Here is a 14,429-nt window from a genome sequence, read left to right on the forward strand (position 1 = left end):
TGCCATGGCTCCTAAAAGTGGGGAGCTACCGGGGCTCACATTTTATTCATTTTGCCTGCCCTGTCATGTTCCCCTGCCTCTGAGCAGGCTCTGTAGTGCGTGTGTCTTTTATGTTCTAAGTTACCTAGTGCAGCATGGACTTCAACATAATTTTTTTAAATCCAAGAAAGGCTTATAGTTTTTCAGTACTTCGTGCACGTTTATTTTTTTGCTAAGCAATTACATTGGACAACCAACCCGTATAGAGACTGGTTCCGTTCAGGTAAGAATGTTAATGTCACTCAAAGAGTTCTGTGTCCCTGGTCCTCCAGCTAGAGAGCACTGTGTACTGTATGAACCTCTGTCATCAGCAGGATTTACCCGACCAGAGGGATAGATGGATGGACGGCTGCACTCATGGACATATGTCATTGTTTGCCATTCTTGTCAGGAAGCAGGCGTACACCACTGCAGCTGCAATGTGTGGGCTTGCGCTTCCTCTCACCAGGCAGAAAGCTCGCTGCCAAATGTGGCCTCCAGGAGAGATTGATTTCTTTCCATTTAAACAGGAACTGGCATCTTTTAGAAGAAAAGAAATACACAAGGTTAGGCAGAGAGGAGTCATTTTTAGATGTGTTCACTTAACAAAATTGTATTGCAGGACTACTCTGCAGAGCGCCGTTCTGGATCTTAGGAACACTGGAGCCAAGCATTGCAGATCCGTTTTAGGGAATCATGTCTAGGGCAGCTAGAGGACACCAGCGCACACTCGTGTGTCCATTCCGAGCAAGTGGAAGCACACCATTAACATACTCATAGGTAAACATGTTCTTCCAATTTCTAGACGGTAAGTTCTGATGGAATTTTAACAGGAAAAAAAGACTTTTTCAAAAAAAGATATAATATCAGAGTTGATTTCAAAATTGAATTCCCCTAGGCCATAAGTAGGGGAAAGTTTGAAAGTCTGTGCCTCCGGGACACCTTGGTTATTATTTCATAGTCTCCAAAGACAGTGGATGCTCGTCTTGTCCGGCTGACCACGTAACTAAGGTAGTTGTGTTGCAAAGAGCATTCCATCTACCCCATCTTGACACTTGAGAAAGTGGAGGCTCAAAATTATGGAGCCTACTCACTTGTTTTGATCATAAGTATATTTCAAATGGCAGAATATGCCTAAACCATTTCATGTGTGTGCGTGTATACACACATGAACAAGTGGTATTTTTTGTTTATTAATGTGTATTATCAATTTAATGAATATATAGGGTCTGGCACAAATGCCCCTTTATTATTATAAACTCTTTTATTACAAAACCATAAGCATGTAATTCCATAACATAATAATACCACACCCAAGCACACCATATGACATTTTAGGTGAAGTGTTTAAATTAAAACTATAAATTATGATACCCATATTATTACCCTACCAATCACACTGAAGCAGGCCTTACTTCTGCCGGACCCTGTTTGTTTTGATATCTGGGAAAAAGATCCACAGTGGAAAAAAAAAAAAGAAAAGTTTCAGGAAATGCTGGAGAGAAGCAGGCTGTTCCAAGCTGTAATTTCATGCAGTGGGAGGCAGCAAGCCAGAAACCTGAGGGGCCGAGCAGGTGTGTGCCTTCAAAAGAAAATAAACCTGATAGGAAAAGAGGTAGAAGCAGGCTGGCTGGACCAGAACAGGTTTCTTAATCTCACAGACACGGGCACCGCAAGTTGTAATATTTTCCGTTTCTTCCCAAAGAGCGGGGAAGCTGGAGCAGGAGAGGACAAGCTTTGCCCGTTGTCTGCTACAGTAGGGAGCAGCCCCTGCTCTCCAGCTGGGGGCAAGTGACTGGCAAGATGGGGGACAGGGAGGGCTGGTGTCTGGGGCCTTGAGTGCTAGCTGGGGCTCTGGGGTGGAGGGAAAGCTAAAAGGCGGAAGGAGGAGGTGAGACGAGCAAGGATGGAGTGAGAGAAGTCAGTGGTCAGAAGTACAGGAGATGCTTGCTGCGCAGAAAGGGGAGGTTGGTGCTCACAAGTACAGAGGTGGAGTTGGTCTGAAGGAGGGGCTGTCTTGCGGGTGGATTACCAACATAACTGTCATAGGCTCAGGAAGGTGACAAGGTCTGAAGTGAGGTCAGGTTGATGTTCTAGAAGCCAGTGTCCTGTCATGTGAATTTCGGTGTGTTCTGGGACTTGATGACACTCGGTGATAAGAAAGCTTCAGTAGTCAGGGTGGGAGCAGGCCATTCCGTGTGGGGAGTTGGTTATCATGGCTCCAGAATCCCACAGGGCACTGTCCACTCACTGCAGATGTGGAAGCATGTGCTAGAGGAGGAATCTCAGTTAGGTCATGGACACCCAGCTGTGGGCAGCAGGCCTGGTGACATCCCGTGCGACTTGGACACGGCCTATTGTTTTAAATGTTTAACACACCAGATACCTTTTCTGTGAAGGGCTGGAGGCTATACTAAGAGAACCCGTGCATAAGACCCAGTGGGGAGGGGCAGTGGAGTCGAGAAATTTTTACTTGTAATAAAGATAGAGCCCTGGATTTCCAGGAAACACTGGGAGATAAGTGACTATTGAGCTCTGAGACATTTTAGCTTGAGGCAAAGATTAAGTAAACATTTATATGCCAAACATCAACTAAGTGCTTAGGGAAGGGCAGATGTTTCTCTTGAGACCAACTTGCCTACATGGAAGTTAATTTTTCTTTAGATTTACACAGACATCTGGGTTGCTCAAGCCTCTGGGGTTACAATTTAGCATAAAATAAGCTTCCAGGTCCTGATTGCTCTGTTAGGTGTCTGGCCCCCAAGCCTGTCAACAGAAAGCATTAAAAAAGACCTCTTTGCTCTTATTAGGTATAAACAAATCAATCAATTAAAAAAAGAGGAAGATAGCTAGAATACATGTACATGTTCCCCCAAGTAGGCAGGTAAAATGGGCACTCGGGTGTTCAGGCTGTCATTTTGAGTTTGCATTACTCAAGTATTCCAAATGTCTTTTCGAAGAGTCCTTCGAAAAGGATGCATTTCGTGATGTTTGTTCCCTTTCTTTTCTACAATTCGAGACCAAGACCTGTCTTTGGAAAATTCAGGAGAGAGATCTTGGCTAGAAATTACAGAGGTGGGTGTTGTTGGCTCAGGTGGTAGTTACAAGCATGGAATGGCTATAATTACTCCAGGAGATTGTGGAGAAAAGGAGAGAGTGAAGACAGCAATGGGGGAAATTGTTATTTATTGGGTCAAGGAAGAACTAGGAACCATTGAAAAGGGAAGGTGGAGTATGATGTCATGGAAGCTAGCAGAAGGGAATGTAGATCAACTGCTGATCCGTGGGTCTCCCAATTGACTGTGCCCTGAAATCACCTGTGGACTTGTTAAAACATAGATTGCTGCTCCCCTAAGTTTGTAATTAAAGCTGGGGAATTCGCATTTCTAGCAAGGCCCTAGCAATGCTGCTGCTGGTTGGTTGACCATGCTGTGCAAACCATCACCATAGTGAGCACCAGGAAAGACCGAAAGGCACCCGTGGGCTTGGATTACTAGTTGATCCTTGGTGATCCCAGTCCAGTAGTTTCTATACAATCGTTGGGGGGGCAGGATACAGACTTGGAGTGAGTTGAAGAAGGAATGAGTAGACAGTCAGGCATGTGTAAACTCATCCTGTGAGAAACTTGATCATGGAAAATGGGTGCGTAAGTATGGATTCAGTGATGAGAGGATTGTGGGTATGCATGGACACGTGTGTGTGTGTGTGTGTGTGTGTGTGTGTAAATGTGTACGTGTGGTGTCATTAATTTGTTTCAGATATTCATCAGGTATCTGCATTTGGCCAGGTCTTCTTCTAGGTAATAGTTAACTATGGTTCTGGCCTACCCATTGCTTTGGAGCCAGGCACACCGGGGTCGAAACCCCACCCCTGTACTTGCTTACCCTGTTACTCTGGGCAGCTTGCACATCTCCTTGGGTCTTAGTTTCTCTGAAAAATGACACAGTGAAGCCTGTCTTGCCTAGATATGCAGATTTCAACAAGCCACCACACGTCAGGTCCCCTGGTTGCTTGCCTGGCACCTGAGAGGCATTCAGCAGGTCATGCTCAGTAGCTCCACAGTAGTAAGGAGATGTGGACCCTCTTAGACAGCATTTCAGGAGGTCTCAAGGAGGTAGAAGCGTCCCCAGCCCAAGAAGCAGTGAAAGAGCAGCAGTCACAGGAGTTGGGACTCAGGGAAGGCTGGGGACTAAGGAAGGATAGTTGATTTCTAGAACATAGGACTCCCACAGGGCAATTCCCTTGTTGCATAGTAGGAATGTCTGCATTATTTGCTGACCTCGTTTCATTTGCGTGTATAACCTTCTCTCTTCACTTCTTTCCACTCACACCTAGAATAAATTTTGTTCTCTGCAGCAAGAGCCAATAGTAGTGACAGGGTTTAACCCCACTCTAATCTGAGTCACATTGATTTTTCTGCCAGTGATGGCCAGAATCGGACAATGGAACAGTAGGAGATAGTGACATCTCACACAGGCCCAGTGCAAATTGGTTCATGTAATGCTTTTTCTATGGGCTATTTCTTTGACCGCTCTTCCTCCAAGTGGCACCCCATGAAGTTTTCTGATAGTTCCCCTCCTCCAGGCATCTTCAAAGCCCCTGGCCCCTCTGAGATGCCCAGCTGTGGGTTTGCAGATGAGGGCTGTGGATGTCATCACCCTTTTGCTTGATGAGGTGTGGGCTTATCGTGCTCTGGATGAGCTCTGAAGGGAGGCCTGTTTCCATACACACTTGCAGAGTCTGCACAAAGAACAGAAATTTGGAGGAGAATTGAGTGGGCAGTGTCCCATCACCTTCCAGTGTGTCTTCACCAGCTATAAATAGCCATGCTTGTTTGTGCTCATCCAAAGAAGGACTCAGTGCAAGGGAAGAGCTGCCAGGAAAACCGTTCTGGTTCCTGCTCCTTGTGCCCCTGGCCTGGCCTGAGCTGTCCCACATTTAAATGGAAAGTTCTCAGTCAAAAAATGTCTGTGATTCCTGGCACATTGTTGGCCACCAGGTGGGTATATAGGGACTCCACAGATATCAGCGGGGCCTTTGGGTATGTTTTTCTGGGGAAGGAGGCTCCTCCCGCCCTTCCCCCTGCTGGTGAGTGAAGGAAACTGGGCTTACTGCTGCTACAATTTTGTCCTTTCCTGATGGAAGGATTCAACCTCCCCAGGCAGTAACTTGCCAGTGCAGAATGCTTCCAAAGGACTGGCTTCACATCTGCTACCTTCACAGATGGGCGGAGAGGAAAAAAATCTGTAGAAGCATAAAACATGTGCATGTGGATGTTCATTTTGATTATTGCCATCTCAAGTGTGGTGGGCAAAAATAGGACTGGGTATCAGGAAGTTTCCATCCGGTTTCAGCTCTGCCACCAATTGGCTGTGTGGCCTTGGGCACATAACTCCCGCCCTTGGAGCACTGGACCCTTGTCTAATAAAAATGGGGGCTTGAGCTGGGTAATGTGTATTCACTTTTAGTGGTCAGAGCCCAGTTCTCAGATGTGATGAGTGGGCAGTCAGGAAAGCCGGAGGGGAGCATTCCTTTTCATTGACCTCACATCCTCAGTGCGCAGTTGGACCAGGACAAGAAAAGTGAGCTATAGCAGTGGTCCCCAACCTTTTTGGCACCAGAGACCAGTTTTGCGGAAGGCAGTTTTTTTGCAGACCAGGGTTGTGGTGGGGTGTGGGGGGATGGTTTTTGGGACGACTCAAGCACATTGCATTCAAGCTCACCTCTTGCTATGCGGCCTGGTTGGGGCCCTCTGAACTACAGGACCTGGTGCTTTTAACGTTAGATGAGGGGATAAAACAAGGTTGTGGAGTTGGAGCAAGAAAGAGACAGGCTAACTCTAGTCATTTCTCCAGGATCTTCACATTTGACACCTGCCATTGTCCATATGAGTTGACAACCCCCCGGGTAGGGTGAAAGCTGGAGAAAATTAGAGGATTCGCGGTGTGCACTTCAGTGGTTTCCTGAGCGCAGGGGACAAGGCTTTTCTATTTCTTTTCCCTTCCGTCCCTTCACGGTGCCCTGCCCCCGCCCGGTAACAATGTCTAGGCAGTTAAAGCCCAAACAGTCACATTACAGTAATAGAGTTTCTGAGGGCAGGGAGAGAGGACTGCCAAAAAGAGTCATCATCTGGACTTGGAACCTTTTTGTTTAGTGGGAATCGGTGTGTTCACTCTTTTCCCCCTCATCCCCACTCACCTCCACAAGGGCTGTGGGGTCTTTTAGGTGGTTTTGGGGTGCTGCCTTTCAGGCTGCTAATTTATTCATTTATTTACTTACTTGTTGCAATGCCTTGGCTTCCTGTGTACTCCAACACCTCTCCCGGGCCACATGTCTTGGCTTAACTGTCCCAACTTGGGCTAAATTGGGCCATGCCACTGGCTGAGCTCGTGTTCTCAAGGGATGCACATGGTGCATCTTCCATGGTTCCGACTGTGCACACACCCGATCGCATGTCTCAAATCTAAGGGGGAAGAGCAGGCCCTCAGAGTGGGTCGGCTGTGTGATTTTTGTTTATTATTAGTACTTTTTAACTCAGGGAGTGAAGGCGATTTACCCAGCTGACAGTGACCTGTGGCAACCCAGGCTGCCTGGCATCCTTGATGGTTCACCAGCCCCGTGACCAGGAGGCCGAGGGAAGCAGCTTTGAGGAGTGGTTAAGGGCTCAGGCTCTGGAGTCAAAGTTAGGTTCAAATTCAGACCCCACTACTCCTTTTATAACTTTTCGTCAGTAAGCAACTTAATCTTCCTGAGCCTCAGTTTCCTGGCCTATGTAATGGGAAGAAGGGCATCAGAGGCAGGGTTCTCCAGGAAGAAGACTGAGGCAGCATTTAGTATGCAAATTCTGTTTTGGGGCTCAGTGCCCACGGAAGGAAGAAGGAAGCAGCCTTGGGCAGAGGGAGACATCAGATCACGATACTGGTTCACCAAAGCCTCAGCCAACTCCAGAGGGGGCTTTGGGGCAAAAACAGCCCCTCCAAGTTGTCCTGTGTCGGACTGAAATGGCCAAGACTTTTTTAGAGCATGGGTCATAGTCCACCCTGGAAAGGATGTGCCTCAGCTGAGGAGGCTCTATAGTTGGGGTGGTCCCTGGAGGAGCCAACAACCCTCACAGGAGCAGGGACACCCAACATCAGTGCCCTACAACAGTGCCCTTCACCGAAGGAGGCTCTGGGCGGGTGGCTCTGTGTCCACGAGGCAGAGTAGATACTTCAAGGGGTGGCTGTAGTGATGGTATAGTGTATGAAGGGGGCAAGCCTCATACCCAGCCCGTGGTAAGTGATAAGCCATCACTTAGCAGTTGCTGCTTTCATTTCCATGGGATTGTGGGTTCCACTTCATCCTGCTGAGTGTCTTTGGGCTAGTCAACTCACTCTCTGTGATTTAAGTCTCCTGTCCGGTAAAGCAAGGAAGACTCTCAGGTACTGGTTGTCTATCTAACTCCTGTTCTTTAAGTGCCCATTAGCAAAACAACTGAGAAAAATACAAGAAAAATGATGTTATTTTGATTTAAAAATCAGAAAAGAGTAAAGGCAGCCTCATTCTGATATCTTTGGACATATGGCAATAAGCCTGCTGTCTTGTGTTTTTTCCTTTTAACAGCTGTGGGCAGGAAACTCGCGGTACAAAAACCCTCGTAGGAGCCAGTAAATTACAAAAGGATGGGCTTTTTTCTCTTTGTTGAATTTAGTGACATCCTTCTTGGCAAAATGGTACCCATGTGTTGGGCAGACTGGAGGAGAGCAAGGACTGTTGACAGCCACGGCCTCATTGGGTGGCAGCTGCTCCAAGCACGTGCTTTGGAGAATTTCACAAATTCGGGTATTTTTTAGAACTGAAATTCATTAGCATTGTTGTAAGAGTCTATAAGTACAGTGAAAGGCATTTACAAATAGGCTTTGTAAAAGGCTTCCACACCCACAGTCTGAACACTGTCAAAACACCAGCTGCAGCTTCCCTCCTTGGAAGGATCAGACCTTTTTTAAAACTACACCTACTGTTTTTTCAAAATAGGCTTGCTCCTGGCCCTGTATAGAAGGTAATTTCAACTGAAAGCCCATGTTTGGCTCTTGGCATGAGGGGTCAGGGCTCAGTAAAGAAAGGGGACCCTAATCTCCTTCCTACGCGCATGTGGCTGGCACTTTGGAATCTGGGGAGGGGTCACTCGGGGGTAGTATTGCCTGTTTCTTCAGGGTGGGCCTTCATGGCCTGGGCCTCGCAGTCGAGGATTTGTAACTGTGCACACACCCCAGGTGAGTTCCAAGTGTGGTCACAGGTGATCACGTGGGCACCTGTGGTTGGGGAGATTCTTAAAGGAGAGCTTGTAGCAAGGGGCAGGCAATCTCACCTTTGACCTGGATGATACTGTCAGGGAGAAAGGAGAAAAAGCAGAAGCTGCATGAATTGTATAGTCTCTGGTATTAAAGTGAAGTTTAAAAGGAAGGAAAAATTTACCTATAGTCTTATTTTAGAGACACCTGTTAACATTTTGGACTGTTTCTTTCTCATCTTTTTCCTATGTATAGTGTGGTTTGTTTCATTGGTTTTACATAGGTATGATCATACTGAATGTCATAAAACTTTGTCTTTTGGGGAAAAAATGCATTTATTGTACAAATACGTAATACATTCCCATTTCACAAAAAAAGCAAATGGTTATTAATTCCACCAGCGTTTTTGAGCCCCTGCCATGTACCAGGTGCTGAGCTGGATGCTAGAAATTGCCTATGAGCCTTCCCCGGGAATAACCACTAAATATTCTTCCAGTCGTTAAAACGAATTCCTCTTGCTAATACAGTGGCACCTTGGTACTCCATTGTGGAACTCATGACGAGTGCTGAAGCCAATGAGTATTGAATGATGAAGCACTTTGTGGGGTGTCATGACTCTTACAAGTTCTAGCAAGTGCAGTGAGTCCCGAGCAAGTGCCAAGTGCCGACACATTTTTTTGCTTGTCAAAATATAACGAGTACAGGGTTTGACAAGTTCTGGAGGGGACGAGTACCGAGGTATGGCTGTATATCAGAAATGCATGTGGGTGTATGTGCATTGAGGCTCAAGTCATTTTGAGCTTGCCTTTGTTCCCTGACACCTTAAAACATCATAAGAATTTGTCCTGTTGCCATAAACTGTTTATGAATATTATTTCAATGGCTGTATAAAAGCCTGCCAAATACCATAGGTTATTCTACTTTTCCCCTATTTATGAAAGATTCCAGTTCTTTTCAGTTTTTCTGTATTGCATATCATACCATGATAAACATATTGACCTGCAAAACCCATTTGGGTATTTTAGGCTATTTCTTAAGCATATACTTCCAGAACTGGTCCAAAGCAGGTGAACATTTCAAATGCTATTGATATACAGCCTGTTCTTTAACATTATTTCTTTTTACCCTGTACTGTTCCCCAAAGGCTTTCAGGTAAATTTAAAAAATAAGTAGTTGAGAGTGACAATAAAGGGGAAGTTAAGGGTAGAAAAGGAATATAGCCCAAGATCAGATGAGCCCAGTGCAGATAGGCAGCCACACCTTAGAGATGTTGCAGGTTCCATTCCAAACCACAGCAATAAGCGAGTCACACAAATTTTTTGGTTTCCCAGTACACATAAAAGGTTTACACTCTACTGTGGTCTTTTAAGTGTGCAATAGCATTATGTCTAAAAAAAATGTATATACCTTCATTTAAAAATACTTTAGTCTGGCAGTTGTGGCTCTGTTGGTTAGAGTATTTTCCAGTAAACTGAAAGGTCTCGGGTTCAATTCCCATGGTTCAGGGCACATACCTAGGCTGTGGGTTTGGTCCCCAGTTGGGGCATGTACAGGTGGTAATCAGTTGGTGTCTCTCTCTCTCTCTCTCTCTCTCTCTAGCGCGCGCACGCGCTTTCGCTCTCACTCTTCCTTTCCTCCCTCCTTCCATCCCTTCCTCTCTCTATGGAATCAATAAACATATCCTCAAGTGACAATTAAAAAATACTGTATTGCTAACAAAAGCTAACCACCATCCGAGCCTGTTGGAAAGATGGCGCCAGTGTAGGTAATGCAGGGTTGCTGCACGCCTTCAATTTGTGGGAGGAAAATAAAGCAGTATCTGTGGGACACAGTAAAGCAAAGCACCATAAAACGAGGTGTGCCTATAATGCATAGTAGTCTTCTCTACAGTCTCTCAAGATAGGCTCACATTTGACTGGAAGCTTCCAGCTGTCAAATCAAGGAGGGAAATGGCAGCTCCATGATTCACAGTCACCAAAATGGACAAATAAGCCGCACGTTCTGAAGCAGCCAGTTTGTTCTGCCATATGGGTGCTTAACTGCTGTGCAAAGCTCCTTCTCCCCACCAACACCCCCGCTGATTTTCCCCCCAGCTGCCCACTGTGGTGTCACCTCAGACTATCTTCCCCTTTGGCTAAAAAAAAAAAAAAAAGGCAGCCCAGTGGAATTAACTGGACTTTCATTGCGTGAGTGACCTGTCTCCCTGGACAGAACACGTGTCCTTATAACTTGTTGGTCCTTGGTGTGTTCCAGAAAGGACAGAACTGCCTGTCTGTGAGTATAACTTGAGTTCAGTCCGTCATTCTGGTGGGGGCAGCACCAAATCATTTGGGCTCCATAGACACCAAAGGATAGTATTAAGCCCCCTGAAGACTTTTATAAAAATGAAAATGATTTCCTGCGAATAACACTTCATTTCTGAAACATTTAACTCTGAAAGTTACATCCAAATGAATAGATGTTTTGAATAAAGGTTTTGAAATAAATTTCCTCAATCCCACCGTTCCTGTTGGCTTGGGGTCTCTCCGAGGGAGTGTGCGCTGTGGGGCCTGAGCTTTGGTAGCCCAGGGTGGAGAGGGAATCTGCTATGGAATCCTGGCCTAGGAGGCCCCCCTGCACTTTACGGGGTTGGGGTGAGGCAGGAAATAAAGCCTCTACCGTGAAGGTCAAGCTGGTTCCCCTTTCCAAGTATAGTAGTTCACATATTCCTTCAACTTTGATTTGAGCAAAACTCTGAAAAGTCCACCAAGCCTCATAGGGCACACAGAGACAGTCTTCAAGCTGCATTTTTTTTTCTCTTAATGAGGGCCAAACTATTTGGCTCAGCCCTGGTTCCCCGGGGTTCTCACCTCTGCTCGTCTCACTCTCATGTTGAAGGTGCTTGAGATGATTCTTGATGTTAGGAGTCAGTTTTGTTCGTTTGGGAACTGATGGGCTTACCTTCTTTCCCTGGGTGTTCTCCACCATCACAGGGTATGCGTGTCACATCGAATGCTACCACCATCACTCCTCTTGAATGAAGAAACCCAGGCATAGGCCCTGACAACTCCCTCCCTTACCTCCAGGTCATAAGTCTCCTGCTTCAGTTTCCCTCTGTCTCCCATTACCTCCGGAACAAACTGACCCCTATGGAACTCAGCCCAGCATTCTGACCTTTCTTCTCTCACTTCTCTCTGGGGACCTCAGGCTTTAGCCCTGGGACCCCTGGCCACTCTGGGTCCTTGCTCAATCATGTATCTTACCGATATGTCCCCTCTCCTTTTTCTTCCAAAACCTGACTGTAATGCCACCCCCTCCATGTGTTCTGTACTGCCATATGTAGTCCCCGCACTGACCCATTCCTCCCTGTAGGACTGTGATGTGCCTGTATCTTATGCAGCCTGTCCCATGTGGACTTGTAGTTGTCTGCCTGTCCCCTTGTCCCATTTAGACCACGAGTCTCTCCAGAGTAGGCACCACGTGGCTTGGCCATCTCAATGCCCTCAACTTCTGCTCATTGTGTGGTTTGGCCTCCTGCCATGGTGATTGCCAGAAGCCATGAGATGGACTATTTCTGTTGTTTTCTGGGAACAACCACTTGATTTCGCCCTCTCATTTTATAGGCGACATTTTTTTCCTCCTGTTTCACTGCCATCACAGACCTTGGATAATCTCATTTGGGACTCACCCCCCTCCCCACCCAAAGGGGTCCAAAGAGCTGCCCTTTTGGAGGAATTTGGAGGAACCTTCTGCTCGTGCATCAGTGGGCTGTTTCTCTCATCATCTTGGAGGCTCATTCCTGTCCCCAAGGGCTGCTCCTTGCCCAAATACAGAAGGAAGTCGCGCGTGTCCTGATGGGCACGGGGGCACCCACCCAAGAGCTGTCTAATTTTACAGCCCTATGCCCCAGCGCCAGCTTTCAGGCTGCCAGATCTCAACTCGACACCTTGTGCCTGTCAACAGCCTGGCTGATGCCTCAGCTGCAGGCCAGAAAACCTTTTTCTCAAGGTTAAAAGTAGTTGACCTTTGACAAGCAGCATTGGCTACATTCCTTGTTCCTTAAAAGGGAAGCTCCCAGTTACCGTTTGCTGGTTCTTATTTGGCCATGAGGCGGGAGCAGGGCCTAACGTTGTACCCTGTGTACCAGCAGGAGAGTTTGTGGCTAAAGGTGCATTGCTGAACAGTCGTTATTAAAATAGCCATCTTTGAAAATGTGTGCTGGAGAGGGGGGCATCCAGTCTGTCGGCCGCTTTGCACCAAGGCTCCTGTGGCTGGAGAACCCATTGGCTCCTACTGGCTTCTTCACAGGCGACAGTGCCACCTGCCCCACACACTCCTTAACTTGTGTGCAACAAGAAAGCTAAGAAAATGACAAGGACATGCACCAATTACTAAATGCCTGGACTTGTGTTTTTAATATAGGGGTGACGGTCCAAAGATTGACTTGGTGGGCAGCTCACTATCTGGCATCCTGGACAAGGATCTCTCGGACCGCAGCAATGACATCGGTGAGTAAGAGAGCATGTTTGCTTCTCTTTGCACAGTTTTGAAGGTACTGCAGAGCTCAGTTTTCCCCTTCAGGAAACCAGATGAGAACTAACACAGCCATTTAAATGCAAGGCTGAGAGCCCTGCTTGGTTATAGGTGTTGCAGTTTGATAAACCAGGGAAGCAGTGGTGGTCCCCACATTACAACACAGTGCCTGGGATTCTTACTGTCCCTGGCCTAAGACATTCCTTGCAAAGTCCAATGAAAAGAAATGATGAATAAACCTTTTTGTAAAAGTGGGCCTTAGCACTTATATTTATATTTTCCAGTCATTTATGTTTTTGATGTAACGAGGTGAATGGGTGAAAATGCAGCATGGCAGAGTTCATTGTAAACCCAGCACTAAGTGTTTTGACTTTGAATATAAAATGAGCTTTGGTATAATAATTGCCACTTAGTTCAGAACATGAGTGAATTTTGCCAAGGTCAAGATACCACCATGTGGTAAATGGGAAGGTAGCTATAATCTCTGTGAGTAAAAACGTTGTAGGGTCTTTTGAGGATATGCATGGGTGGCTTTGAGGTCACATGTATGCTGGTTGAGACCACTGTTGGTCTCACTTGAGTGACAGCGCTTTTAAGAAGACAGCCCTGTTAAGGACTTATTTTTTTAAGCTGTACAGCTTTTATTTGTACCTATCGCAGTTAAAAGTTAGCACTCGCTTATACTCTACATTAAGAGAGAGGGCTACATTTTGGAATTTGCCTCTTTTAAATCAAAATTTTTATTGTGGAACAAGTAGAGAGATTTCACCCGTCGTAAGAAATAAGGCTGAGAGATCCACAGACCCTGGATCTGGTTTCTGCCGCTGGTAGCATCTTACGAAATTGCACTGCAAGATCACAACCAGGATACTGACGTTGATACAGTCCAGCAGGTGCCCTAGTTTTAGAAGTACTGTACTTGTGTGTGCTTAGTCCTACGTAATTTTGTCACATGCGTAGGTTTGTGAATCCACCACCACAGGCAAGATACAGAACATTCCATCACCACCAGGGTCCCTCTGTTGCCTTTTATAACCACACCCACCTCCCGTCTGCCCCCTCCTCTTCCCTAACCTCTGGCAGCCACTATCAGGGACTGGTGGGACGTGGAATATTTCTCGCATCCTTTGCTTTGGCCGCTCAATTTAGAAACAAATGCCTGACAGTTGGCAGGTCTTGTAAGAGACCAGAGTTAGGCACCAGAGTGCCTAACATGAGCATTCTCGTCACCTGGGGTTACTCCTCTGCTGAGGTGTCTGTTTTCTTCTGAACCTGCTAATACAGTTGCCTCTTTGCAACTGCTGACCTGCAGTCTCTGACCTGATCTTGTGAAGGCTTTAGGGCTAGGATATGTCATTGTGACTGTAAACACCGAAAGTGCTGGTCTTGTTTCCCCGAAACTGTTCTGTATCCTCAGTCAGCTTTTGAGAAGCCCAGTCAGGAAGTATGACCAAGAGCTTCTGACAGCTTGGGCTGACACAATAATAATAGAGATGCTGGGCTACTGTAGCATTTGACCTGGTTGAAGGGCAGGACAGAGCAGAGCAGTGAATGAGAAGGAATCATCAGAATGAGCCTGATGAAGTTGTGGTTCTACCATTGCAGTCTAACATCCAGGCCCCATGTCTG

General features: G+C 46.5%; 1 protein-coding gene across 5 annotated transcripts in view; it reads left to right on the plus strand.

The window, feature by feature from the left end:
* Positions 1–14,429, plus strand: part of SH3KBP1 (SH3 domain containing kinase binding protein 1) — a 320,771-nt gene that overhangs the window by 274,354 nt on the left and 31,988 nt on the right. For all 5 annotated transcript variants that reach the window (XM_037046255.1, XM_037046253.1, XM_037046250.1 and 2 more), the window contains one exon: positions 12,690–12,775. In XM_037046255.1, the coding sequence (XP_036902150.1) occupies positions 12,690–12,775 (86 nt within the window). The remainder of the gene's footprint in view (positions 1–12,689; positions 12,776–14,429) is intronic.

Source organism: Sturnira hondurensis, unplaced genomic scaffold, assembly GCF_014824575.4.
Source record: "Sturnira hondurensis isolate 20B ecotype Veracruz unplaced genomic scaffold, ASM1482457v3 Scaffold0005220, whole genome shotgun sequence".
Classification (NCBI taxonomy): domain Eukaryota; kingdom Metazoa; phylum Chordata; class Mammalia; order Chiroptera; family Phyllostomidae; genus Sturnira; species Sturnira hondurensis.